General features: G+C 37.9%; 1 protein-coding gene across 3 annotated transcripts in view; it reads left to right on the top strand.

The window, feature by feature from the left end:
• Positions 1-25,801, top strand: part of PRKD1 (protein kinase D1) — a 152,889-nt gene extending 127,088 nt beyond the window's left edge. For all 3 annotated transcript variants that reach the window (XM_075425852.1, XM_075425851.1, XM_075425853.1), the window contains 12 exons: positions 179-383; positions 2,847-2,970; positions 3,777-3,854; positions 4,575-4,854; positions 7,032-7,084; positions 8,465-8,537; positions 9,524-9,630; positions 10,079-10,240; positions 11,588-11,686; positions 12,785-13,052; positions 22,628-22,713; positions 24,873-25,801. In XM_075425852.1, the coding sequence (XP_075281967.1) occupies positions 179-383; positions 2,847-2,970; positions 3,777-3,854; positions 4,575-4,854; positions 7,032-7,084; positions 8,465-8,537; positions 9,524-9,630; positions 10,079-10,240; positions 11,588-11,686; positions 12,785-13,052; positions 22,628-22,713; positions 24,873-25,091 (1,754 nt within the window). In that variant the 3' untranslated portion in view covers positions 25,092-25,801. The remainder of the gene's footprint in view (positions 1-178; positions 384-2,846; positions 2,971-3,776; positions 3,855-4,574; positions 4,855-7,031; positions 7,085-8,464; positions 8,538-9,523; positions 9,631-10,078; positions 10,241-11,587; positions 11,687-12,784; positions 13,053-22,627; positions 22,714-24,872) is intronic.
• Positions 25,802-26,183: the final 382 nt, after the last annotated feature.

Below are 26,183 nucleotides of genomic sequence, written 5' to 3'. Positions count from 1 at the left end.
TACAGTTTTCTGTAGTGATTTTCTCAATGGCTGGTTACAGACCACGCTTCACCAGTACACACTGAGTAGAGATAGACCCAAAGAGAACCTGAGTTTTCCTGAAGCTAGAAGTGTGTTAGGATGTTGGGATAGGAGTATTGTATGTTTTCAGATAATAACTTCAGAAATGATATTCCAGATCTCCTTAGTCCTGGGGCTGAGTCTGACGTGGTCATGGAAGAAGGGAGTGACGACAATGACAGTGAAAGAAACAGTGGTTTTATAGATGACATGGAAGAATCTATAGCTCATGATTCCGAGATGTCAATGACAGGATGCCATAGTGACAATGGCGAAATGCAGGATGCTGATCTAGATCACGATGAGTCTAACAGGATGATCAGGTGAGTGTACCTTCCATCTTCTTTTGTATTTATTTGTAAGTGTCATGCCTAGGGGTCAAGGGGGAATCTACATGGACCCTATTCTCACTCCTTGAGAATGGAGAGAGCCAGTGATATGTGGTCGTTCTGAAATTGCGGTGAGATTGCCTCACTGAATATCGGCAATAGGAATTTAAGAGAAACTTTATTGTCAATTTGAAGTAGCAACTGAAAACTGATGCACAAGTAATTGTTACGGGTCTACCCTTTTATGAAAATTACATTGTGAAACCTTGTGCATAAGCAATAGAGAGCAATTTTTTTTCATTTATTTTCCCAAGCATTTTTTCCCTGACTAAAATTGCAATGCCTTGTCATTTAAATTAAAAAAAAAAAAGAAATTATGTAAGTGGCTGTGGTATAATCGCTCTAGATTAATTATTTGTGTTTTTAGATACCTTTAGAAAGAAGGAAAGTTTGACAAACTTGTAGTAGTAGTTTCAAGCAAGTTACAAAATAGATCAGTGGTTTGAAATGACTAATCAGGAAGGAAAACATGAATTGAGTTGTGCAACTTACCTTAGAAATGTCTGAAGAGAAGGAAGCATTATTCACTTATTGGAACTGTACAGACTAGTAGGATAAAAAGTAGGTACTATTCATTGTCAGGGAACCTAAAATGAATTAAGGTCCTTTCAGCTGTGATTTCCTTGATGCAAGGGATCTGTACCTTGAGGAATTAATAGAATATTTTTCTTTCGTGGGTCCCAGTTTGACCTGCAGTCAACTTTTTTATTTTGCTTACTAGGAGTCTGTTTGGGTAACATGTTCCCCTTAGCTCTCTTACTAACCTATACACCTGTTGCACTGATAGAAAGCGATCCGTTTCAACAATCTGCAGTTTTACCTCTCGCAGCAGTGAACTGTTGTTCCTACTGTCATATTCATCTGCATAGACACTATCTATAGATACCTGGTGTCACTGGAATGTAAGCCTGTGCTTATATCACAAAATCAGTGTCATATAACATTTTCAATGTCCAAGTTACATTAAATAGAGAGCATTGCAGGTTTTTAAAATATAAATAGCCAATTATAACTAATAAAAATATTCATAACCAAGGTACGTGTTTTACTTAGTTGAGAAGCATCCCTGTATTTCCAGTAATACCTTTGTAATGTATGCAGTAATACATTCATATGGGTCGTCTCTATGTCCATGGATTGTTTTTAAGTTATCTGTTAAAAGCAAATAAAAAAGTAAATATCTTGTCAGTATAGACAAGAATAGTTATATAGGGACTGTAGCTCACTTGATCATTTTTAGCAAAAGAGAGATGTTAATTGCATGTTACAGTCTTAATGAAACTTTAAGACAGTACACGTTTTGTGTTTTGATCGGAAACTGCCAATTCACAAAATGTTTTATTGCTAGGATGCATTACAGTGAAGCAGGGCCATCCGCAGACATCCACGGTCAGAACAATTGTCGATACTTAAGATATTATTCTTTTCCTGGGTGGTTTCTGCCCTTTTTTGTTGGAGTTGTTGCACCAATAGCTTTGCATGAGCTCTCTGTGCTGTGTTTTCACATACAATGCAGCATCTCCGTTTAAAGTTCTGCCAGAAATAACTAAGCATGATGAGTCCATATTCCATTATGCAGAATCTGCTCTAAGAATGGTTGACTCCAGCAGCAAGGAAAGTGGGAGAATGGGCTTGGCTTCTTAAACGTCTCCAACTAGATAGTCCAGATTTTATCTGACAGTGCTATCAGACATACTGTCAAGTTCCCATGCCTTCCCAACTTACTGCGTGTCAGCAGATCGTGGAAAGTTTCAGCATGCATACCCCAGAGTGCAAGGCAATTGGATGTTGCTTTAGGTCTTTGAAGATAAAATATATAGCTTAAACCTCTTTCTCTGAGAGGTTCCAGCATATTCTCTGCTGTGCCCTGCCAGGGTACTCACAGCTGGTCAGCTCACACATTTTCTGCTCTGTAAACCATTAGAAATCCACTGTCTGTTTGAACCCAAGAAAGATCACAGGACAGTAATCTGATGGACAGTGTTTACTTCAGTTAGGAGAGATTCAAGATCAAGTACTGGTCTGAATCATGCATAGCACAGGCTTGAGCTATGGCTCCCACACCCTAGCTGAGGCCCTAGTCATTGGCCCATCTTCTTAGCTCATCTTTAGGAATATTTCTGGGAGAGAGAGAAAGATGGAGAGTGTGTGTTTGTATGTGTGTGTGTGTGTAAGCCTTCAGAAGGTCTCTGACATTCTCCTGGTGTAACATTATTTTTTTCCTTTGTAACGTCAAGATACTTGGAACGACAAAACAAAATAGTGTCCAGTCCAGGTCTGATAGTGATGATAAATATAAATGTGGATATGAGATACATGTTTTCTGATTTAAAAGAGCTGTTTTTTCATCCTAAATTGTCTTCTTGTTGTAAAAACCTTTATTGATTTATTCTTAAGCCCTTCAACCAGCAATAATATTCCATTAATGAGAGTGGTACAATCTGTGAAGCACACAAAACGAAGAAGCAGCACAGTGATGAAGGAGGGTTGGATGGTTCACTATACAAGCAAGGACACACTGGTAAGAAATGTAAAGAAAGACCTGTCTTACCGTACATACTACATGATAGTACAGAATCAAGTCCTAACAATACTTTCAGAATTTACAGTCACTCATGTAAGACCTTTTTTGCAGTATTTGTGATTCCTAAAGTCCTGACTCTTGTCACAACTGAGGACTGGCACTGCTTGTAAGAAACAGGAGACAGCTGAAACACACGAAAACTGTCTGAATGTGTCAGTTTCATTATCATAGGCAGCCAAATGTGAAGACACTCTGAAGGAAGGAAAAAATAATACTAGCACCTTAGGGGTTCTGGAAGGTAGCTTTACCTTCCAGCTGCAGTCTCCTTGATATCTTACTGCTAGGTGAATTGAGAGTTTTGTAAAATAGATTTAGTGTAGAAAAAAAATTATTTTCATTCCGACCTGCTAAAACAGGAATAAAGACTCCGGTATGTGGCCTTCTGAAGTGAGCTGGAGTGTTACAACTGATACAAAAAAAAATCTGAAATGTTCTAGCCACATACCTGTAGCAAATTGTGCTGAATGTAACGCAGATGTCAAAGGGACATTTTAAATTATTAAAACTTGAACAATTTGAACGGTGTTAGGTTATTACCAAAACAACAGAGGAGTCTTATAAATTCGAAACTTAAATATAAAGTCCTCATAAAAATCTTGTAATAGCAAATGAATCTTTATCATTTACAATTCATCTCTTCAGATTTAAGTGAAACATTTTTAAGTGATGCTTTTGAGAAATGAACATATCATTAGTTTACTTGGAAAACACTAGAAAGATTTTTCCCTTGTTTTTCATTACAGAGGAAACGACACTACTGGAGACTGGACAGCAAATGCATTACACTTTTTCAGAATGATACTGGAAGCAAATATTACAAAGTAAGGAATATTTTTCAATCTCTTTCGCTACCAGCAGAATATAATGACTGAATTGCTGGATTAATGGATACTTACTAAAAGTACAGTAGTAGTTTAACTTTGATCTATGTTTGTTTTCATTATTTAAGAATATTCATTATGCGTGTTTTGCCTTTCACAAACAAGTCTCAGGTCAGAAAGGTGTCAGCTAACAAGGATCTGTAAAATACATATTGCGGAAATGGAAGGTTTTTATACAGGGGCAATTCAGTACCAGGGACAAATTCTGCCATGAAACTCATCTGACATTCTGTCATTCATAATACAAATTCTGTCCAAACAATTGGTGGTTTTGGAATCTTAATGTTGAATACATTTATTCTGCAAATAATTTATTGCAAATCAGTTTTATTAAAGGAGTCAACAGGGTTTAATTTTCTAGTGGAGTTCTGTTGATATGTGGATGGGCTTGCTCTTTTCTGATGGCACCTTACTCATCTCTCTGATGAGTTTAATTGAATGAGTAAAATTCTACTTGGTCTTGGACAGAAATCTTTAGTATTTTAACATCAACAGTCCTCTGTGTCATGGAGTTTCAGGTTACAAGAGCCTTTTTTGTTTGTACAAGAATCATGTGGTTAAAAGCAACAGCTAATATCATAAATTAGTTAAATAAAGTTCATGCTTTAGTTTTGTATGTTGAAAATCTTTACACAGAAAATAAATCATTTTTTTCATTAGGAAATCCCATTGTCTGAAATTTTGTCTCTGGATCCTGCAAAAACTTTCACTTTACTGCCTCAAGGAGCCAATCTTCATTGTTTTGAAATAAGCACAGCAAATACAGTCTATTATGTTGGAGAAAACATAGAAAACCTCTCAAGTGTTCCACTGAATAACAGTGTTATCACCAGTGGTATTGGCATTGATGTGGCACGAATGTGGGAGATGGCGATACAGCATGCCCTGATGCCCGTCATCCCTAAAGGGGCATCAACTGGCTCAGGACCCAGCCTGCACAGTAAGTTTATTCTTTTTCTCCATTTCAGATAAGTAGAGTCATATCACAAGTGGCATTGCTCAATCATCTGCACACGTTGAAAGGAAGTATTGCACAGCCAGTAAAGGCTGTTCTGTCATGGCTTATCACCTGTCTGCGTATTATTTTTAACGCCGCAGTTTCACATCCATGTGTTTCAAATTTACGCTAAAGCATCTGTGTTAATATAGAAGATGCAGATTTGTTAGCGAGCAAATAGCTGTTCTGTTTTGTAAGGTATCTCATCCACATTTGTGTTGCTGATATAATAGCCTCCTTATGCAGAGGCATGGAGGTTTCTGAGATCCAGTTGGGAATTGATAGATTTTTCCCATCATGACTCTAAGGTACGTTTCTAGCTATCTGCAGAAGCAGCTCTTCACTGCAGCATAGATGATATACTCCCTTTCATCACATTTGGCTCTACAACTGCCACAAATGTTATCCCATGCTGAGATGAAATGAGCTCAAGCATGAAGAACAGCTGTTCTGAGCACAAGATGTGGATGTTACCCAGGACCAAAAGGACCGAATGTATCTTTGCCCCAAATTTATGTACATTTGAGGAACTCTCGAGCAAAGATGACATCTTATGTAAACCAAACATGAAACTCGTTTAAATCTAGCTCAGGTACTGATGACAAAGTAGCACAGTCCAAACAATTCCCTGCTACTAGGCGTGTGCTGCTGGCTGCTCATACTCAGCCTAGTTAGTGTAGAGCAAATTTGAGGATGTCTATGCAATTTGGATTAGACCTTTTGTTGCAATATACACCCGCTTTAGCACTTGACATCTGGATGCTATTAATGCAGCACAAAACGCTAAGGAGACCCCAAGCCCTTCAGGAACCAAATGATAGAGCAGGCTGTGACATTGCGTCTCCAGGCACAGCAGCTCACGTATCAACTTAGATCAGCTCTGTCTTTTGCTTTCTTGACTGGATTCCTGCATAAAATAGTGTCAAACTCTGGATGTCATTTCAGTCAGGCTAGTTGCCTAGTGCCTCTGCTTTGAGCCCAGCATAACTAAACAAATCACCTAAAATGCTGGACTGGGAATGACAGCTGTCCTCTCTTGGGAAGTTTTCTTTACAAGTTAGTCGTTATCTTTGGGGTTTTTGTGTGAAAATCAAGGTCATCTGAGACCTTTAGAACAAACTCCTCTGGGAACTGAGAATGACAGCAACCTTCTGTCTTCCCCTCACAGTCTTTGTCCATGCTTTTTTTTTTCATGTAAACACAAAGCAGTATGTACATTTGAAAACAAACTGGTAATGAAAAAAAGCCTCTACATAACCGAAACATTCCATTCCAAAAACTGTCTATTCCTAAGAAAAGGATGAGGGAATAAGTCACACGGGGCAGAAGTTACTCGTGCTACTTACTGCAGCTAGGAAAGGTGCTGATGGGCAGTGATGAGTGTCTTCAGTGTGTAATACGGGCTTTATAGTAAAGAACACTGGTTTTGATGAGGCTGAAATCCATACTAAGAAATTCTAGGCAGCACCTAGCAATAGACATATTCTCAAGCTTTATTGAAACCCTCAGTAGGTTTGCAGTTCAAAATGCTTATGGTAACATCCTAAGATCTGATTTTGTAGAGGTTGGATCTGATACTTGTTGTATTAAAGCACAAGTGCAAGTTTTTATTTCCATTATGTGTTTTAATAAAGTCTCCAAAGCCAGTTGAAATGTGTATTACTTCTAACAGTATGCGTACCAGTTTTGAGTATCGGCATGAAAAGCATAAAGTGCATTGCAGATGACGCTGTAAATAAAAATGGTTATTAAATCCACTAAATAAAACCAGTTTACCCTAGTTGCAGTTGTGTTATTTGCATGAGGTATAAAGCCCCCAAAAAGAATGCACAAAAGCAATAGTAAGCTTAAAAACAGGAATTATGAGATTCCACTGTTAAAAAATTAATAATGACATGTATAATTCTGTTCTTTACCATACACTGCAAAACTGTTGTTCACGTCACATATTTGTGGGCCGGTGTAATTTTATATTGGCTGGTAGATGAACAAGCTGACCTAATTGGTCCAATTTCTAGAGCTGTCAGTAGATATTGATGTAACATAAATGTCATTTCCTATTACTACATGTTTGAACTAAAAGCACAGCAATCTAAAGTATATTTTACTTTCTTCCCTAGGGGATATATCCATCAGTATTTCTGTGTCAAACTGCCAAGTTCAAGAAAATGTGGTGAGTATTCTCTGGATGCTGGTGCTAGACGTGCTATGATTAAGCTTGCAAAGTCATCGATCTGTTTTGCAAAGAGGAATGTTGGAGAGGAGTTCCCATCAGCCATTTTGCTTACTTTGTAGAAATTAACAATTAGCTTTGCTAACTTCTGAGAACAATCATCTTCAGGGCACCTTGTCTTGAGACACGAGAATTACGTATGAGTAATGCCTCTTAACACAGAATTTCACCACGTGTTCTTGCAGGATGTTAATTGCCAAAAGGAAAAGCGAGCTGTCGAAGTTATTAGTGCATGGGATTTCTGTCAGCTGAACTTTGTAAAGCTAATCACAAGCCTTGATAAGTATGGTGTTTCCTGTCATCACTGAGAGATCAGATATTCTCTGTTGTACAAAGATGAAGCAGCTCTGTCTGAAGGAAGAGTAACATATGGTGTTACACATATGTAAAGAATTCTGAGTTTCTTTTACCTAGGATTGTTAGACACAGGACATGTGGTCAAGGTAAACAGTCAAACCACTGATCTTCTGTCTGATGGGCAGAGGAAATAAACAGGACTGCCTGCAGCCAAGTACAGCTTTGAGGCAGCTCTGGCATTTGCCAGAAAAATGCCTGGGAAGGATGTGTACATTTGTTTGTGAAGAAAAAGCAAGACAGCCTTTTTTATCAACTCCTTGGCATTCTTTTACTCTTCTTTGTATCTGCTGCTGGTTAAATATCAGGAAAATGAAACTGAGCTCCAAGATTTGAGGTTTGTTTGAGTCTCCCAAATGAATCCACTAACAGCTTGTGCTTTAGCCTGTGTTTAGGCACTAAGAAATAGTGAGATGTCCTCTCTGGCATGGATGGAATATTTTACCCCCCTCTCAGTGGACAAACGCAAACAGCCAAAGCCCAGAACAGCTGATGCTCACAAAGCTGTCAATAAACTGAGAAACCACATGCATTGCTGTGGCTGACATAGTAACTTTTTCAAGAAAATTTTAAATTAATAATTTCTCCGTTTTCATAAAAACCAGCAGTAATTCCTAGATCTGGGATCTTGGGACTTTCAGGGTGGAACGTTGCTAACAACACCCTCTTTAATTCCATATGTACTTTCACCTTCAAATTTCATAAAGATAAAGTGTAATGTTGTGCGCTGGGGGCTCCTGGCTTGGCAGATGGCAGCAGCTGGAACCTGTCAAAGATGCAGCAGCTTTTACAGCAATTGCAGTAAACGTGGCTTTGAAGAAAACTTGCACGAATGTTTTTGGCAGATAATGGGTTTTGAAATATACTGTAGTAAATGTGTGCTACTTCCCGTTAGAAAAATCAAATGGAATACAAATTTTGTTTCCATATCTGAGGGCTTAATATTTCTCATGTTTATATAAACAGGATATTAGCACTGTATACCAGATCTTCCCAGATGAGGTGTTGGGATCAGGACAGTTTGGAATTGTTTATGGAGGTAAGGCTTTGGTGTGCTGTACGCTTATGCTTAAGACAGAAAATTTCTTGAATAGTGAAAGTATTTGGGCTCTGAAATGTTACAGAAATTAGCTACCCATTGTTTTATACAAGCAGTATTCATTAAACAATGAAACTGTTTTTTTGCTGACAAAGCTGTTTTGTAATTTGAAGTTTTCAACGCAGTAGTGGGTCAGTGCATATCAATAGCTTCATATTCTCTGTAAGTTCTAGGAAAGAAAACCCTGAAGTGCAGAACACTGTTCTTTTTGAGAACTGTAATTGAAGAAGAAAAAAAAAGTATAGTTTCTTCTTCCTGCTGTTTTTCTTGGCATGTTTTTATGAGGTTTTCTCCTTCATTTTTCAATAGTTTGTTACAATTGTTTCTTTTTTATACATTTTCATAATAATTTTGCCTCTTTTTTCTCCTTTTTTCAGCAGTTTTTGGGGGTGTATTTAGGTACAGCTGTTGTTTGAGACAGTGTGAAATGAGAACTAACTATAAATTTCTCACTGAAGAATCTCTGTGAGTCTCTGGTAAACCTGGGACATGCACTCCCATGCCTAAAGACAGTCACCTATATCATTAGTTGCTAGTCTGGAACTACTATTGAAGGACTAAGCATACAACCTGCCAACTGCAGAGAATGCAGCTTAAGTAGATCAACAAGCACAGAGAGAGAGAGAGAGATAACAGAAAGTTAACTTTGTATCTGTATTCTTGAAATGCAGAGCTGACTTTCTCATATGTGTATGTTTCTTACATATTTAAACAGTGTTGTAGATGATAATGAGAAAAGATCTCTTGTCAAAGGATAGAAGTAAGGGAAATTACAGGAAACTTTTAATTACTTATGTGACTTAATTTGCTGCAAACCTGCTCTGAGAATTACTTGGTTGTGGTCATTTGTACAGTCCAGTGAAAGTGGAACATTTTTCAGAATTAATCGTGTTAATTGATAGAGGCCTTTTGTTTTAATAATGCAGGAAAACATCGTAAAACAGGAAGAGATGTTGCCATTAAAATAATTGACAAACTAAGATTTCCAACTAAACAGGAAAGTCAACTTCGTAATGAAGTTGCAATTTTACAGGTATTTTCTTTTTTTTTTTTACTGTATTAACTCCGTTTATGCATTACTATAAATATCAGATAATATGATAATTATTTTAATTGATAATCACCAGTATTTTGTAAAATAAATAAAAATACTAGTATTTTTGCTGCTGAATCTGCATAAATAGCCAAGACCAAATGTATTTGGAATGTAAAGCTAAGAATTACAGTTGCTGCAGTTTTAAGCACCAGGAAGAATAAGGAAAGTGTGTGTTTGTTAAACTGATTTGAAGTTCATCCATTCTCCTATACTGTCCCTAGAAATTTCATGCCTGTTGCCTACAGATTAGGCACACAGTTTAAATTACGGAAGACTGAAATGTCGCCTGGTTTAGGGAGGTCTGAGGACTGGCTATGTAACGATAAAACCTACTAATCATGTTGGGAAATCTATGTTACTCGAGTGCTGTATTTATCTTTAATAGAATCTTCATCATCCTGGGGTTGTAAATCTGGAGTGTATGTTTGAGACACCGGAAAGAGTGTTTGTTGTTATGGAAAAACTCCATGGAGACATGCTGGAGATGATCTTATCAAGTGAAAAGGGCAGATTGCCAGAGAGAATAACAAAGTTTTTAATTACTCAGGTAAGAAATTAAGTATAGACCTAGGAGAGATTTGAGGTCAGTTACTATCCCAGTTTTGTATGTTTTGCTTTTGCTGTAATTTACCTGTCTGATTTATGAAAGCCTGAATCGTAATACCAGGGATGGTACAGACAGCTTTGTGTACCTTATCTGATAGGTAGTAAACCATTAGAAGGACCTAGAACTAGACACATGTGCAGCTGTCTAGCTGCTGGATGAAGGGCCATCAAGCTACTGTTTCTCATACGCCTGAAGAATTAAGCACAAGAAAGGGATGCAAAGCACTAACAGCAAACTGTTGAAGACCTACACAAAGAAATTTGGGCCTCTTGAACTGCCCCATATCTTACCACTGTGGTTCATACCATGCACTTTTGGGCATGTTTTCTGTGCAGAGACTGTATCTCAGCACTACCTCTGATTAAGTTAGTCTGGTTTCCTGTATGAATTCTGTTAACAATGTGGTCTAGGGGGCTTTTTTTGTTGTTCTTGTTGTCACATTATCATATTGCTTCTTTGGCTGCCCATAATACTGATTTAAATTTAGGTACAAATTAAGTTGTGAGCCACCTCAGAGTCAGAACAGTCTGTTTCAGCAGTCAGGAAAAAGAAAGAAGCTGGAACAACAGTGTTACAGTGGAAGTTTGTTATTCAGGGTAGAATGTAGTAGGTTGCCTAGTTTTCAGCCTTTCACAGGTGAAACTGCCACCAGCTTCAGAATTGGGTTTCTTGCCTTCCCAAGTTCATTCAGCCTCCTCGTCATTCCCTACTCTAATATAGTGGGAAATTCTGCCAGCCTCTCACCAGACTCAAGGGAAGGAGTTAAAGCCACAGGAATAGGAGAAAACTTCTGTCACATTCTGTCACATTCTCTTGTGTGTCTAACAGAATAAAAAAAACCCATGCAAGACACCCTATGCTTTCTTCCCTCAAGAAAACGTTTTAAATGGATCACATAATATTTCTGTGAAATTTTTTTAGTGGATTTAGATCTGGAAGGTCATTTTGCAAATGTTCCTGCATCCAAAGATGTCACACAAAAAAAAAAGTACAAAAAGTACTTAGAACCCATTTAAAAAAAAAAAATGTTTAGAATATGAAGTCTTTTGAAAGGGAAAAGTCATATTCCATACTGTGAAACGTCAAGAAAACTTGAGGCACAGTAAATAATAGCTGACATTTTTGATATTTTTTTTTCCATTGTAGATTTTTGTTGTAAAAGGTACATTTTTGTTGGATTGTTTCTCTCTGCGCCTTGATCCTCTGATCACTAATATTGTCTGAACATTATAAAAGAAAAAAAAATACTTTTAAAACTGAATTTTTTTCTGATTTATTTCTTCACAGATACTTGTTGCTTTGAGACATCTTCATTTCAAAAATATTGTTCATTGTGACCTCAAACCAGAAAATGTGTTACTGGCATCAGCTGATCCTTTCCCACAGGCAAGTAGAAAATGCCCTTTCTTAAATGAATTGTTCAAATTAATAAGTGTTAGCAATGATTTTATGAACAAACAAAAAAGTGACTAGTGACCTCTCTGTATCTCCTCCAGGGACTACACAGAAATTTTAGATATCAAAAAAAATGTTCACTTATTCAAAAAGCTTTCCAAAGAAGACATGTTTGAAAATCCTCACCTTTTGTCATTTGCCTACAATATTAAACTAGATTTTCAAGTGTGACATAACTACTTGTGTGATTGTTTCTAATGTGCTCACCATTACAGCACTAATTACTTATCTGGTTGATTAGGTCCAGAGAAGTGACAATTTGCAAGCAGTCACTGGAAAGACAGTTATTTTTCTGAAAGTTAGGGTAGAGCTCAGGAAGAACAAGAGCTGCTTCTTTAAGTTTAGGAATTTAAATGCCAGGTAGATTGCAGAGTATTTAAATACACTTTCTGGCTCGTTGTATTTCTCAGTCGAAGGTATTTGTATCAGCTCCTGTTAGCTTTCATCTGCAGATTTCATCTATAATCTCCTCCAACTGCCCATATTCAAAAGGACCGCTGTTGATAATTTGTAAATAATACCAATATCAATAATTGGAAAGGAAGGATCTACACTGAGGCATTAAGTGAGGATTTTTAAGCTGCTAAATCTGTCCCTCTGAAGAAATGAGACAAGGAAGTCTGCAGAGAGGCAGGGTGTAACTAGGTCCACAATAAAATGAAAGTGAAAGTTCAAGAACTAAATGTTGTCAATTTGCTTGATTCAGGAAAAAGCCATAGGTAAAACAATTTTTCCGTTTGCCATGTTTTTATGCTGTGAATGAATAAGCATTACTTTACTGCTTTCACCAGGAGCCTGAGCTGTTAGGCCCATCCAAAACTGCATTTCTTTCGTTCTAAGCTGCCCTGCGCTGCTGCTTTTACCATGCTTTATTCATGGAGTGAAGGAGTAGAGGAGTTTTAAAAAAAGGTGTCCTTGAAGAAACAGTAGGAGATGCATCTTGCAACTAAACCATGACAAAAGTTCCTCAAGTACATATTTGATAATAAAAATAATGGCTGTCTTACGGTAGCACTTTTCTTTAAACAGGTAAAACTTTGTGATTTTGGCTTTGCCCGAATCATTGGAGAGAAATCATTCAGGCGTTCAGTTGTGGGAACACCAGCGTACCTTGCTCCAGAAGTGCTGAGAAACAAAGGCTACAACAGATCTCTGGATATGTGGTCTGTGGGTGTCATCATTTATGTAAGCCTCAGTGGTACCTTTCCATTCAATGAAGATGAAGACATACATGACCAAATCCAGAATGCCGCTTTCATGTATCCACCTAATCCATGGAAAGAAATTTCTCCTGAAGGTAGTATCTGTTTGTGACTGTTTATATAAAATGATAAATAAAAGTAGTTCTATTTTGCCCCCCCCTCCCCGTACATACTGGTGAAAAAAATTTGAAGGTAATGTATTGTCTCAGGTTTGTGCTATCAGCTGCTTTACACATTTCCTGCAGAGCATGTGTATTACATGTGGCGTAATCCCCTAGAATGAGATCTCTGCGGGAGGTGTAGCAGGAGGCACGTAGCCACGTACAGGTTGGGTTGCTATAGAATCTTGTGGGGAACCTCAGCTGCTGGGACTGGTGTTGCTTATATTTACTTCTGTACCTCTTCTTTCAGCTCTAGTGCCTCTGCAGTCTTTTTCTCATTCTACTTGTGCCAGTACTTTAGTTTCTGTTCAGTAGCATACTGTACCCTGATAGTCTTTCTGTGGAGAAGATAAAAAATAAATGGAACAATTCCAAGCAGATGAGGTTTCAAGAACAGTGTGAGAATGTGTCAGAGAAGCGGCTTTCTGCAGAGGAGGGGAGGCTTGGAGATAACCATCAAGACTTGAAAATAGAATTCTGATCAATGACATCAAAGGTTTTTGACAGTAAAAGAACAATGTGAATAATTCGCTATGTACATCTTTAAAGAAGGTAAATGAATTCTATGAAAGATGTCTCTAAACACTATAAAGTAGGGCATTTAACAAAAAGATCAGTTCTGGTTTTACCAACATTTTCTTGTACATAACAGACATTTTCAGGCACCTTCATTTTCTTTGGGATTTTTTTTTTAAGTCATTTTCTTTATGTCCTTAACTTTTTGCAAGATTGCTCCGTAAGTCTTAAAAGCAAAGGAAACATTATAAACATCAGATTATTATTTTTTTTCTGAATTGTAGTATATACCAAATTGAATTAAAATACCAGCATTTATAACTTCTGATATTTACAGCACAGTTTTTCTGGGTTTCAGATGACATGTTTAACTTGCATCTTAATGGTAGCTTAGAGAAGTGTGCCTGCTGCTCACTATAATATATGTTATAGCCGTGTGAGATTCTCAGCTGAAAAATGCTCCGAGAGCATTGTCTGTTGTTTTATCTCGGTGGCAGATGAGGTTTGATCAGATCTGTTGGGAAACCAAAAAAAAAAAAAAAAAGAAAGCAGCTATAAATCTGCACAATTACACACTGAAGTCCTCCTGAACCTCCACACACTTCTGATATGTATGCTGACAGAATCTGTTGGCAGCATTGCTTTATCTGGCGAGAGAGATAAGCAAACAGCAATCAACACAGAAGAGGCTGCAAGAAATTGTCTCCCACAAGTTTCTGCTGTGGTAGACAGAAGATAATTTCTACATTCAGAGGTGAAGATTCAGTAAAGCACCTACAGAAAACTCACCTACTGGGGTGTTACCTCTCCTTTCGTAAAATCACAGCCTTCATTAAAAGTTAATGGATATCAGGCAGCAAGCATGCAGAAGGGTGGGAAAGGATACACTTTAACAAATTACTAAATTGAAATCTGTTTATACATTGTGATTTTATTATATATTTTTAATTCCTAGCTGATGAGCCACTCTGTTGTGCTAAATGAAAACCTGAAAAAAGTTCGAATAGATCCATTCTGTTCAACACAGGGAGTTGGAGTCTAGATCTCTGTCCAAGTATTACTTGATAGTGCTGACTTATAGCTCAAAATTGAACTCAAACTCCAAATTAGCTAGGGGAAACAAAGGAACAGTATTCTCATGTCAGCTACTCTGGTCCACACTCCTGTGCAGGTCACAAGCGGGCAGGTGCCTGGGCCCTGGACACCTGCTGGCCCCATCCAATCTGTGTGGTCTATGACCATATAGCATGGTAAAAATGGAAATCTGTGCCCGGTATCCTAACACATCGAATCTGGATTACAATTCTGAACAGTGCCATGATAATTGATGCTATAAATTGTTGAAGCATTGGGGGGCAAGCACAGATGAGTATTTGAAGATTTTATGAAGTTGCTTACTCAACATTACAGATAAAAACAATTTTAAAATTTTGTATAATTAGGTGTGAGCTATAGTAACATGAAGCTCATTTCAAGCTAAAATACGCTCACTGGGGCTCATAAATTTCTCAGCACTGTGCCATGAATCTACAAAATTCAGACAGAGAATTAGTTTCCATCCCAACAGGTTACATTTGTGTACTTGAAAATCTTCCATTAGCTTGTGGTAGGCTCTTCCAGCTTCCTAAACAGGTTAAGCTAATGAATGGGGTATTTGCCTACCATATCTTTTCCATTATTCTTTGTGCCAATTATTATTAATCACTGAAGATTTTTCAACAGAAGTTTTAACATACATGGCTGATTACTTTTTGTGATATTTTAATTTTCATATAAAAAGACCCATAATGGATTTCTTTTAAAGGCACAATAGATTTTTTGTTTAACTGTTTCCTGGAATTTGTATCATAGTAGTAATTCTCCCAAGAGGACATTAATTAACATAAACCAGTTCTTCCACTCAGGCTTGTAAGGGAGTTATGTCGCAGTGTGGAATGTAATGCTGCAGGAGAATCCAGTAAATTCTTTGTAAATAAATATTGATCAACCTGTGTCTTTCAAGCTGATATGATTTGAAATTGCTGTTTGTCTTGAAGGACCTACACAGATCTCTTCTTGCAAGAAGCATTATCCATTGTTTTAAAATTCAGACAAAATTATTTAAGTTACATTTTTACTTCTAAGACAGAAAAAATGTTGAAGATCCAGCAGTTAGTCCAATTTATTTATTGACATTTAAAAACTTGTGTAAATATTTGAGAGCTTTAACACATAATAAACAACCACAGTCTTCACAGAAGCCTTCAACCAAAATTTTGCTGCACTGCTATAGCATTATAAAGTTGAAACCAAAATTGATTAGACAAGTATTGTTGTTGCAGATAAAAGAAATACAAAGTAAATATTATCTTTAATAAAGGTAAGAAGGATCTTTTTAAGGTGCTTTGCCATGCACTAAATTCTAAACTGTACTGATAAGGCGATAGATCTGTGAAAACACATGACCCATAACAGTTCAAACTGTACGATTATATAAATAATACACTTAAAGTGTAGCAGGTACTGAGTAAACACATATGCAAAGAAACACTATCTTGGAGGAAGAGTGCGTCATCAGTGTAGTAGTGTGGTCTGTGTTGGTTTGTTTTCCCAAGAACTACTTTTTCTGTAGCATTTTCTAGCGATTTTTCAAATAAAAGTCTGCAGTCACAAGCCAAGAAAGAAGGCAGAATCCATTTGAGAATAATATTTTTGAGTGTTTAATGTCTTTCAGTCTCTATCAACAGTTCTGTCTTCTCTGCCACTCAGGAATGTGGTCTAGTCACTGACTATGGCTCTTTTCTCTCCATAATGTGTCTGTCTGATATCATAACATCTGGATTAATCTCATCAGCTCTTCCTGCTGAGAAATTCTAGCTTTGCTGTGTAATGCTTTGTCTGTCCTCTTCCCCCATTAAAACTTAACCTATAAAAACTACGACTTTTCAGTTTTGTCGCTCTCAGAAATGTATTTTTCCCCAACTGATTATCCATTCAGAACATTTCTGCAAGCATCGTTTCCCAAAGCTTAGCCCTCATGCACAAAATCCCATCCCTAACTGTGCCAAACCCAATTGCTTTACATTTTAAATGTTTTTCAGAGAATGTGTGCGTACACACAGATTCCTCCATCAGGAATTGTGATTTCCACTCTCACTAAATGGCTATGTTTTACCAACTTTTTCCAATAGCTTCTTTCTTTTGAAAGAATACTCCCCCAAAACTAAGTTTGTGTTTGTATGTCTAAACAGAATTTTAAGACATTACAGTAGAGAGGTAGTTTCTCTGGTAAACTTTGGATGTCTTGTAGAAAACCAGATTTTGTCACAGCCATTCAACATTCCATCGCCCAATTTGCTATTTCTGTTCTGTCTTCAGTGACTGCCAAGCCAGCTTACATTTCAAAAGTCACTCAATTGCTGTATGACAATTTGACCTTAATTCAGACTTCATTGTGGAATTTTGCTAAATATTCATACAGAGGAATCTACTTGTAGAATTTTTTCCTATTCTGTAGCTTTAAATTTCACATCTATCAAACATGGTGTTTATTTTCAGCATTTTCAGCATTACTGTTCATTTGCAGCTTTGACCTTCCAGTTCACCAAATCTGCTTCATCTCAAAATATCTATTTTGACTTAACTGCGGGTTACAAAAAATAAATACTGGTAAATACAAAGACAGAACTCCCTGAAGGATTTTGTCTCTCTACCTGTTAGTGTACCTGGTGTGTCTTCACTGTGGTGGCTGTTCTTTTGAACTGCATGGTCCTAAAATGTGCTCTGTCAAACTTTGGATTATTCATGGTGTGTTTCATTCTGTTGTGGAATTTTCATAAGTAATTGTATTCACAATTGTTTTTTTCATCAGCTAGCAACAGAGCTATTCCTACTAGACTACTTCATAGTATTATATAATTTGGGAAGAAACAATGCCATTTCTTCCATGCATTAAATTTGATCATGGTGTACCTGTTACACTTGAATCAGAAATAAATACCACAGCTGCCTTCGAGCCAGTCTTTATATAGACTTGTTTCAGCATAATGTGAATAGAAACTGTTTCACACATTAATGACAAAGTCACATGAATGAGCATTAAGGACAAGGAGGTCAAAGCATGCTGTAGATCAAAGATGCTCTCTACCTCAGTAGAAGTTTAACTAGCTGTTTAAACTAAGGTGTTGGCTCTACTTACACATGTTTGCTAAGATAGATTAGTATTAGAAAACCTGTCTTGTAAAGGTGCAGCTTGTAATTGCTAATGATTTCTTGAATCCATGTCTCTGAAAATAATAAGCTCTGGCAGATTATTTTTTGCCAAAATAAGTGGATGTGTACTACAGCATTTGTCAACAAAGCTGTATTGACCAGTAATAGGGAAGAGGTTTATGTTTATGAAAAAATGATACCACTAATCAACAGAACTGTACTCAGAGGAATCCAGGACCTAGAATTCCCAAGTTCTGCATTAATGGCAGCAGTTTAAATTTTTACAAGTGATGGCTGTAACAGTACCTAATATTATGGGTGAACTTTAAAACTTCTGGACCAAGTATAAATTTATTGTTAATTTAGGACTGCTTTTCTTGATATTCTTAAGGTGATTTCTTTTTTATAACTTATATGAAAAGCTAAAGTCTGTATGATAGGACTAAAGTAATGGTAGGTTCATAATAGGCTGTTCAGATATTTCGGAAACTTTTGTGTTAATGTGTGGGTCACATCCTAATTGAGTTAAAGCAGTCATTCCTATGAAAACTGTAATTTTCATGTGTTAATGATAGGTGTGTTCAGTTCTTCCCAGTAAAATGGAGCTCAAGAGCAATCTTTCCAAAAATCAAGGGGTTATACAGCTTCTTGAAGTTGCATTTGAATCTTCTCATTGGGGATTCTGTTGAATGATCACCTACCTTAATGACCAGTAGTTATGCTGTTGGAGTACTTGGCTAGTTTATGCCCTTTAACAAAGTCTCCAGCTCCTGGAACTTGATAAGCCCTCAGCTGGCTACTTACGCTGTCCTTAAATCACAGCAGGTAAACAGGAGACCATAGAAGCGTTAGAAGAAGCAGTACCATAATCCTCTTAGAACTTTCATTCAGGTTGCTTCCTTGGTGATTACCTGTTGGATTCCCATAGATGATGTGCAGACCACAGGTGGTCTTTCTTAATGCTCTGCATTTATTGAATTATGAATTTACAGAGGAATATAGTCAAACTTTATAAAGCTCCTGAAATGCTTGACAAAGATTACTTTAAAACCTGATTAAAAAAAAAAATCAGTCTCCAGTGAAAATTCATAAAATGTACTTTAAATACAGTGTAGTTGCTGCCTTCTTCTCAAAACTTCTTTGTCTTCCGAGACAGAAAACTTCATTTCCTAACAGGTGATGCCACAGTCTGGTCCCCTGAATCACACTTGAGTCTAAACTAAATGTTAATACCTTCCAAATTCTTACCTCCAGTGTTTTTAAGCAGTACAACTCAAAACAAAATCATCAAGCTATTAACTATATTAATATCTTTTTAATTTGGAAATTGAGTCAATGTGAATCTTACTGTTTAGATAGTGGCTGTCAGGACAGTATCAGGACAGGATGGTTTTTTGTAAGCTGAAACAGAGAGAACAACCAGCATCTTTCCTCATTTCCTTTAAATAGTCCCACAGAACCTGTTAGTGTCTGAACCTCTGCAATTTATTTAACATCAGTTAAATTCAGAATTTTCTCATTAACAGACTATTCCAGATCCCTAAGGAAATCCTTTAATCCTTCAGTTCCAGCACTCAGCCTGTCTATATTGAACTCCCTAGCTTCTGCTCTCCTTTACACAGTCTTGCCAGTGCATATCGCTTGCATCTTGACTTCTGATACTCAGAACTCTTAGACTGGAGAAGTGGCTTTTCTTAGATTGCATAATTTCCTGGTAAAAAATAGAAAATGCTTTTTGCTGTTGAAACTCATGTTTGATCTCTTTTATCACCTACATTTGAATTATTTTGAGTATTAAAGCAAATGGAACTGTCAGATAGTTTGGGCCCGAAGTCTTCATAACAGTCACGTTGCATTTGTGCTTATTCATTGCTAAAAGGCAAGTGATATTCAAAACTTCCCTGGCAAAAAGAACCCTAGACAAAGAAATAAAAACAAACACCAGAACTTGTTACAGAGACAGCAATGTTCCAGTGGTGAAACAAGCAGACTATCTGTGTAAACTGTTCTCAAGAGCAAATGATTGCTCAGTACTGACAGTCCTAACCATCCTGTGAAGCTGCCTTTTCACTTTCGTCTTAGTTTCCTTCGCTGTCCTTCTTTGTGTACCTTCTCTTGTGATTGTTTCTTAGATCAATGCCTTTCTGGTCTGTTCAACAAGCCATTGGTAATTTCCCCCAAGAATACAAAGAAATACGTTACTTCATGTAGTATGTCATTGTCCTGAAGGACAAAAAAGGGGCAAAGGGGTCTTCATCCTGTTGTAACCTGAGGGAGGCTGAATAGCTATGTATAATTTTGTCACTTGTAAGGCTCACAGTCATAGCTATTTCCAGCGGGTTGGACAGAAGATGCATAATATCAATACTCCATGGCAGGAAGAATATTCAGTAGGTACTTGGCAGTTACAGAGGCATATCTTGGGAAGCAAGCACTTATATCTCAACAGCTGGCTGACTGAAATTAGTTCACAGGACACTGCACACTTTCATCAAGTTCTTGACCTATTTGCCAAACTGAGATTCATAGCAAATGATGAAATATTATCTCTGAAGATGATATACACCTGAATACCACTGAAGATAATAAACAAATGGGAACCCTATTAAATTCACATTCAGCACTGGCCTATTTATCAAAAGCCAGGCTGAAGCCTTACCGTAGTTCTGCTGAATTTAAGGCTAAGATGATAGTGTTGTAGAAGATGCTGATGTTTTCTGATACCCAGATTTATTGCAGTGGATAAGAACTATCTTCTCTTCCAAGCATCAGATAAAAATCATGGCCACTGCTTTTTCCCGGGTTATATCAGAAGTCACTCTATAACTGAACCGTGGCATATGACTGACCTTTCTGTCTCTTGCTCATAGCTTGGAACTTGAGAACTTCTCTTGCCAATAAAGAGGAAAAGATAAACCCCATGATTCTGGAAAACAAATGAGTTTTCAGAGTGCTGTCGTCTATCAGTAGTGGTCCTATTGGCTATCCACTGGCTTTCTGATCCCACATCCACTTCATGGACATTGTGAGAGGGAACAAAATAAACATGAGTTAGAGAATTTAGCATGAAATGTACTTTACACTAAAAGAGACAGTAGCTAAAAATCTGTTTGTCCACAACAGAAAAAGTAAAATTAGGACCATCTGTTCTAGGAAAATCATGGCTCAGAACCTCTGGCAATGCCTTATTTGTCAGAAGTCCTGAGATTTGTTTTCTCTCATTCCCACAATTGCTTTGATTTCCAGGATAATACTCAGCACCAGGAAGTCAGGGCTACTTTAGTAATAGTGTGCTATTGCTAAGAAAAGGTTTATCTGGCAAACGCACTGCATACATCCAGATAGGCTGCCACATACCATTCCTGTTTTCCTGGACATTGTGCTCTGCCCCATGGCAGAAACACACAGAAAGCTCTAGTTGGCAAGTTGAGCCTGAGGAGAGGGAGCCTCTGTTAAAAAAAAAAAAAAAGTTTTTCCATATTGCTGCACAAAATACAATCTCAGAGATGTACCACTTTAAGGAATTTTGTCCCATGTCCTATGCTTAAAACAGGCAAGATGATTATTCAGCTCCTTCAATACCCAGCTGGCAACAGTGTCCATCTGACACTGCAGAGTCTCCTTCTCTGGAGATATTCAAAACCTGCCTGGACAAGGTCCTGTGCAGCTTGCTGTAGGTGACCCTGCTTCGGCAGGGGGGTTGGACTCCATGATCCCCAGAGGTCCCTTCCAACCCTTAACGTTCTGTGATTCTGTGACATGTTTCAGACCCAATTCACCTCAATGATGCCATGTTTCTGTGTAACTTTCAAGACCATCTTTCCCTGTCATTATGGTATAGCCAAAGAAATAAAGATGTGAACCAGCATACTTTGGACAAGCCAATGGATATTGTGATGAAATGGGAAAGTTGCAGTGACATTATAATTCCTAGTGGCCAGTCAATTATTCTTTAACAATAAGCTTCCCCCAGAGCACATGCTGAACATTCAGCACTGCCTAGAACAGAATTTAACCTTTCATGATACCCTCATTTTTTATTTTTTAAATGTTTTAAGTGGTGTTAGTAGATGTGTCCAAAGCTCAGTAGGCTCATCCCAGAGATTTTTCCAAATGGGTCACTCAGTGTAGTTCCATGCACTGGTCATTGACTCATGGGCCTCTTCCCCTTCAGGCATCACAGCACACATACCTATAACGTTAGTGAATCACTGACTCCTTCAAAAACACAGAAATTAAGAAATTTGTAAAGAACCCATTTTGCCTTTATGAAACACCATACAGCTGACTAGCAGGTAGAAGCAATGCTCAGTTCTAAAGCACAGTATTGCAAGACTTAGTGACTCACAAAACCTGATCCCTCCACTCAGTGCCTGTGAAGGTGCCTCTGTCAATCATCTAAAAGTGATACTGAGAGTCTCAGAGAAATATATACACACATATATGTATGTTTATTGTGATACCTGAAGAATACTGTAGTCTTCACTTACCTGAGATTTTTTTCACTTGAGCAGGAACCGTCAGAATTATCTTCAGACTTTGCTGCATGCCTGCAAATGAACACACAGAGGTAGATGATGCGCTAGCTAGGAGGCAACTGTTTAGTAAAATAGCTGTAATCCCATTATGAATGGTTGCATTGGTACCTTCAGGGACATCAGCATTGACTGCAGTTTGTAAAAAGCTGGAGTAAGAAGGGATAATTGTCCGTTTTTTGCAACTACCATGTCTTTCTCTGTTTACATGTCCTAGTTGAAACAAATATATTTAAACTGACATTTTCCAATATTATTTCTTTCCAGCTATTGATCTCATAAATAATTTGTTGCAAGTGAAAATGAGAAAGCGCTACAGTGTGGACAAAACATTAAGCCACCCGTGGTTACAGGTATTGCTATGGATTCCATGTTTTTTCCTATGCATTTAGGCTCTAAGTACATAACAAATTTTCATCTTTAAGCACAGTAGAATCTAAGCAAATCTGCAAACCTGAAGATGTTTTCAGATCCTGAGACACTCATATTCCTTCACCAATTTACCTATAGATTCTCATTAATTTCTGAAGTATTAGATTCCAATACTAAACTGTCTCCTGTTTTCAAAATACATTACAAACATATTTTATCTTGCTTGTCTGCTGAGAATATAATGTATATAAAAAATTTTGACTTACATTATCTCATTGCCTGGAGTCTACCCTGATTCACTACTTCTTAAAATTAGTCAATGGGCTTTCACTTCACAGATATCAGAACTAGTGAAGTTGTATGCTTTCCAGGAAAATACATTAGCTACATGCAGTTGAAGTCTTCAACTAAAAACTGAAATGTTAGAAACTTCTGAGATGCTAGCAGCCACTGTCTTCTGCTCCTCATATGGTAATTTCTTTATCCTGGCAGCAGCCATATCACTGCAAGTTAAAGACCTAAACCAGAACCAGTGTAGTGAGCATCCCGGGCCAGTCCCACCGCCCCCAGGTGGGGAGTAGCGCAGGCTGGGGGCAGCCCCAGGCCAGGGTATTGGGCCCCTCTCTGGGCACAGGGACAGGCTGAGGCCAGGCTGGGACATCAGCCCGCAGCATCTCCCAAGGCATCCACATTTGCATCTAGGAAAGTAATCACGGCACAGGCATGGCACAGATCAGATGCGTAATCCACAATCCCAAAGGAATCTTTATCCAAACTGAAACCTGGCTACTACTCCAGTACTTTAGACTTGCAACTGTCTCTCAAAGTAGAGGGTGACCTACTGGCGTAGAAGGAAAAGGGCTGCAACCTCTCACCCCACACCCCACGTTCCTCAGGGACATTTCCCCTGGGCTTGCTTTCTTCCTCCCAGATTTCCTGCCACTCTCCTCCAGGACTGCTCTTCCCCCTGGCAACGATTGCAGAATACATTTGTCTGAGCCTTTGGGGACCAGAGAGGTGATCTGGGCTAAGGTCTGCAGCAAAGATGCTGGCTGTCTCACATGGTGGGACAGAGTCCTTCACCTCTCTATATCCACTTTTATCGCTGGTGCAATAGTGAGTGGAGATGAGCCAAGGTGAGTCAGCAGAGCAGCAGCTCTAGCACTGAAGACAAAATGAGTCCTGTTTCCAGAAGAGCCCAATCTTGTGGGCTAAGGAAAGATTAACAGTGGTGCAGGGCGGTGAGACTTAGAGATGATTTCTGGGAGGACGTCTGTGTGAGAAGTGGGCCAGAGGATGTGAGATACTAAGGAAGAAGGCTTTTACGCACTTACAGCATGTGAGCTTTCTGGTGCTTTGGCTAGGTGACTGGGGTTGTGTCTTAAGTTGAGACAAGTTCAAGGAGAAAAAACTGGGTACAGGATCACGAGCAAAGGTTAGTCTGCATGGGGCTAGGATTGGCTTTATAACTGCAGTGTCATGTATGCTTTGGGTAGGTATACGAAAACAAGGTCAGAGGCTGCAGAGTGTGATGGTCTAAACAGCATGAGAACCAAACCAGTTTCCAGCCTTACTGTTGACTGTCAGCATGAAGTTCCAAAGTACCTTGATGTTTAGGTGTATACGACTCTTTGAGCACACAAGTAATTGTCCAAGTTTGGAAAAGTAGATTTTTTCTAGCCAAAGCTGAATTCATATCCTGCACCATTATACTGAGATGCAGCACCTGTCTTGACTATCTGATACAGACCACTAGGATGTACATGTATGATTTAAAGATGTTTCTTCTTCCTTATTCACCTTGTGACTAGTGTGAGGAATTGTTTTACCACCCATGCCTCATTTAGATGTTATGGAAATCCGTAGACTATCCACACATCATGCAAAACAACCTGTAACATCTACATACTATACTTGTGACAGAGTTTAATAAATTGATGAATTAAACAATCCTCTAGAGATGAAACCTATCTCTATAGGCAGATTTCATATCTATAAATTATAAGATTTTTCCATTCGGAGCAGTAGGGATACATGACCTGTAGATTGTCGAGTTAATAGCGCTTTGCATATTATTGATTGTAGAAGGGAATGTCATTTATTTTAGGAATTTAAAACTGATACTGTTATTCTATTTCAGGACTATCAAACCTGGTTAGATTTAAGGGAACTTGAATGTAAAATGGGGGAGCGTTACATCACCCATGAAAGTGACGACTCCCGATGGGAACAGTATTCAGGAGAACATGGATTGCAGTACCCAGCACACCTTATCAGTCCAAGTGCTAACCATAATGAAAACACCAAGCTGGAAGAAACAGAAATGAAAGCCCTCAGTGAGCGTGTCAGCATCCTTTAAGTTGCATCCCCTATAATCTGTCAAAACACTGTGGAATTAATAAATACATACGGTCAGGTTTAACGTTTGCCTTGCAGAACTGCCATTATTTTCTGTCAGATGGGAACAAAGCTGTTATGCTGTTACACTGTTGATATATCTGAGTTGCCAAGACAAATCAACAGAAACATTTTTGTGTGACCAACTGTGTTGTATTTACAAAAGTTCCCAGAAACACTAAACTTGTTATTGTGAATGATTCATGTTGTATTTAATGTATTAAAACCTGTCTCCACGGTGCCTTTGCAAACTAGTGTTTTTCTTACTTGAGCCTCATTTTGGTAAGAGAGAACTTTCCCATGAAGATCTGGGGGGTTTTTTGTGCATCGTTAGTATTGTAATTGTAAGCAAACTCTTGAAGAGTAGATTATAACTGCTGTTCTGTGAACAACTTCTACCATTTGGAGAAAAGCTTTATTTAGTGTTGAAAAAATAGAAAAAGCAAAAAATAACAAATTGCATAGCACTGTACAGGTTCAGATCAGTTAACCTGTGTGTAGGTGTGTTTTTGTATATAGATACACACACACTATATCTTGCCCTTAAGCCTAAATGCCTTAGTAATGTAAACTGCAGCATATGTCGGTTGTATTTCCCCTTTTCTTAAAATATTCTTCTCTAATATTAGTATACTCTAATATGTACATTCAGAAGCTAAATAACTTGTTGACTTTGTGTATGTTTTCAATAAAAGTCTTGTTAAAATAGGTTCACTTGATTAATCTTTCTGTTTAAAATATCCCTGGAGTGGCATCAGAAGTAGGTGGAAGAAGCCCATGTAGGGGTAGGTAGGAAAATGCTGCCAGCTAACCTGCGTACCTATAAAACACACTTTATAAGAAACTACTTGCATGCTTTTGCATCGTAAGTTCAGTCAGTTTTGAAACATAATGGGGGAGTGGGGAAGTTCAGTACACCGATTTTGCACTAGTGAAATTAATGGGAATTTATTTATTGGAGAAACATGCTGCTTCTGCTTTTTCCACTGAGTTCCATTGAACTGACAAGGTAATATGGATCCCTCCCACCCTCCTTCCCCTGAAAACTTTGAAG

This window comes from Opisthocomus hoazin, chromosome 7, assembly GCF_030867145.1.
Source record: "Opisthocomus hoazin isolate bOpiHoa1 chromosome 7, bOpiHoa1.hap1, whole genome shotgun sequence".
NCBI lineage: Eukaryota > Metazoa > Chordata > Aves > Opisthocomiformes > Opisthocomidae > Opisthocomus > Opisthocomus hoazin.
The sequence above is the reverse complement of the archived record's forward strand: the minus strand, read 5'-3'. Positions and strand labels throughout refer to the sequence as shown.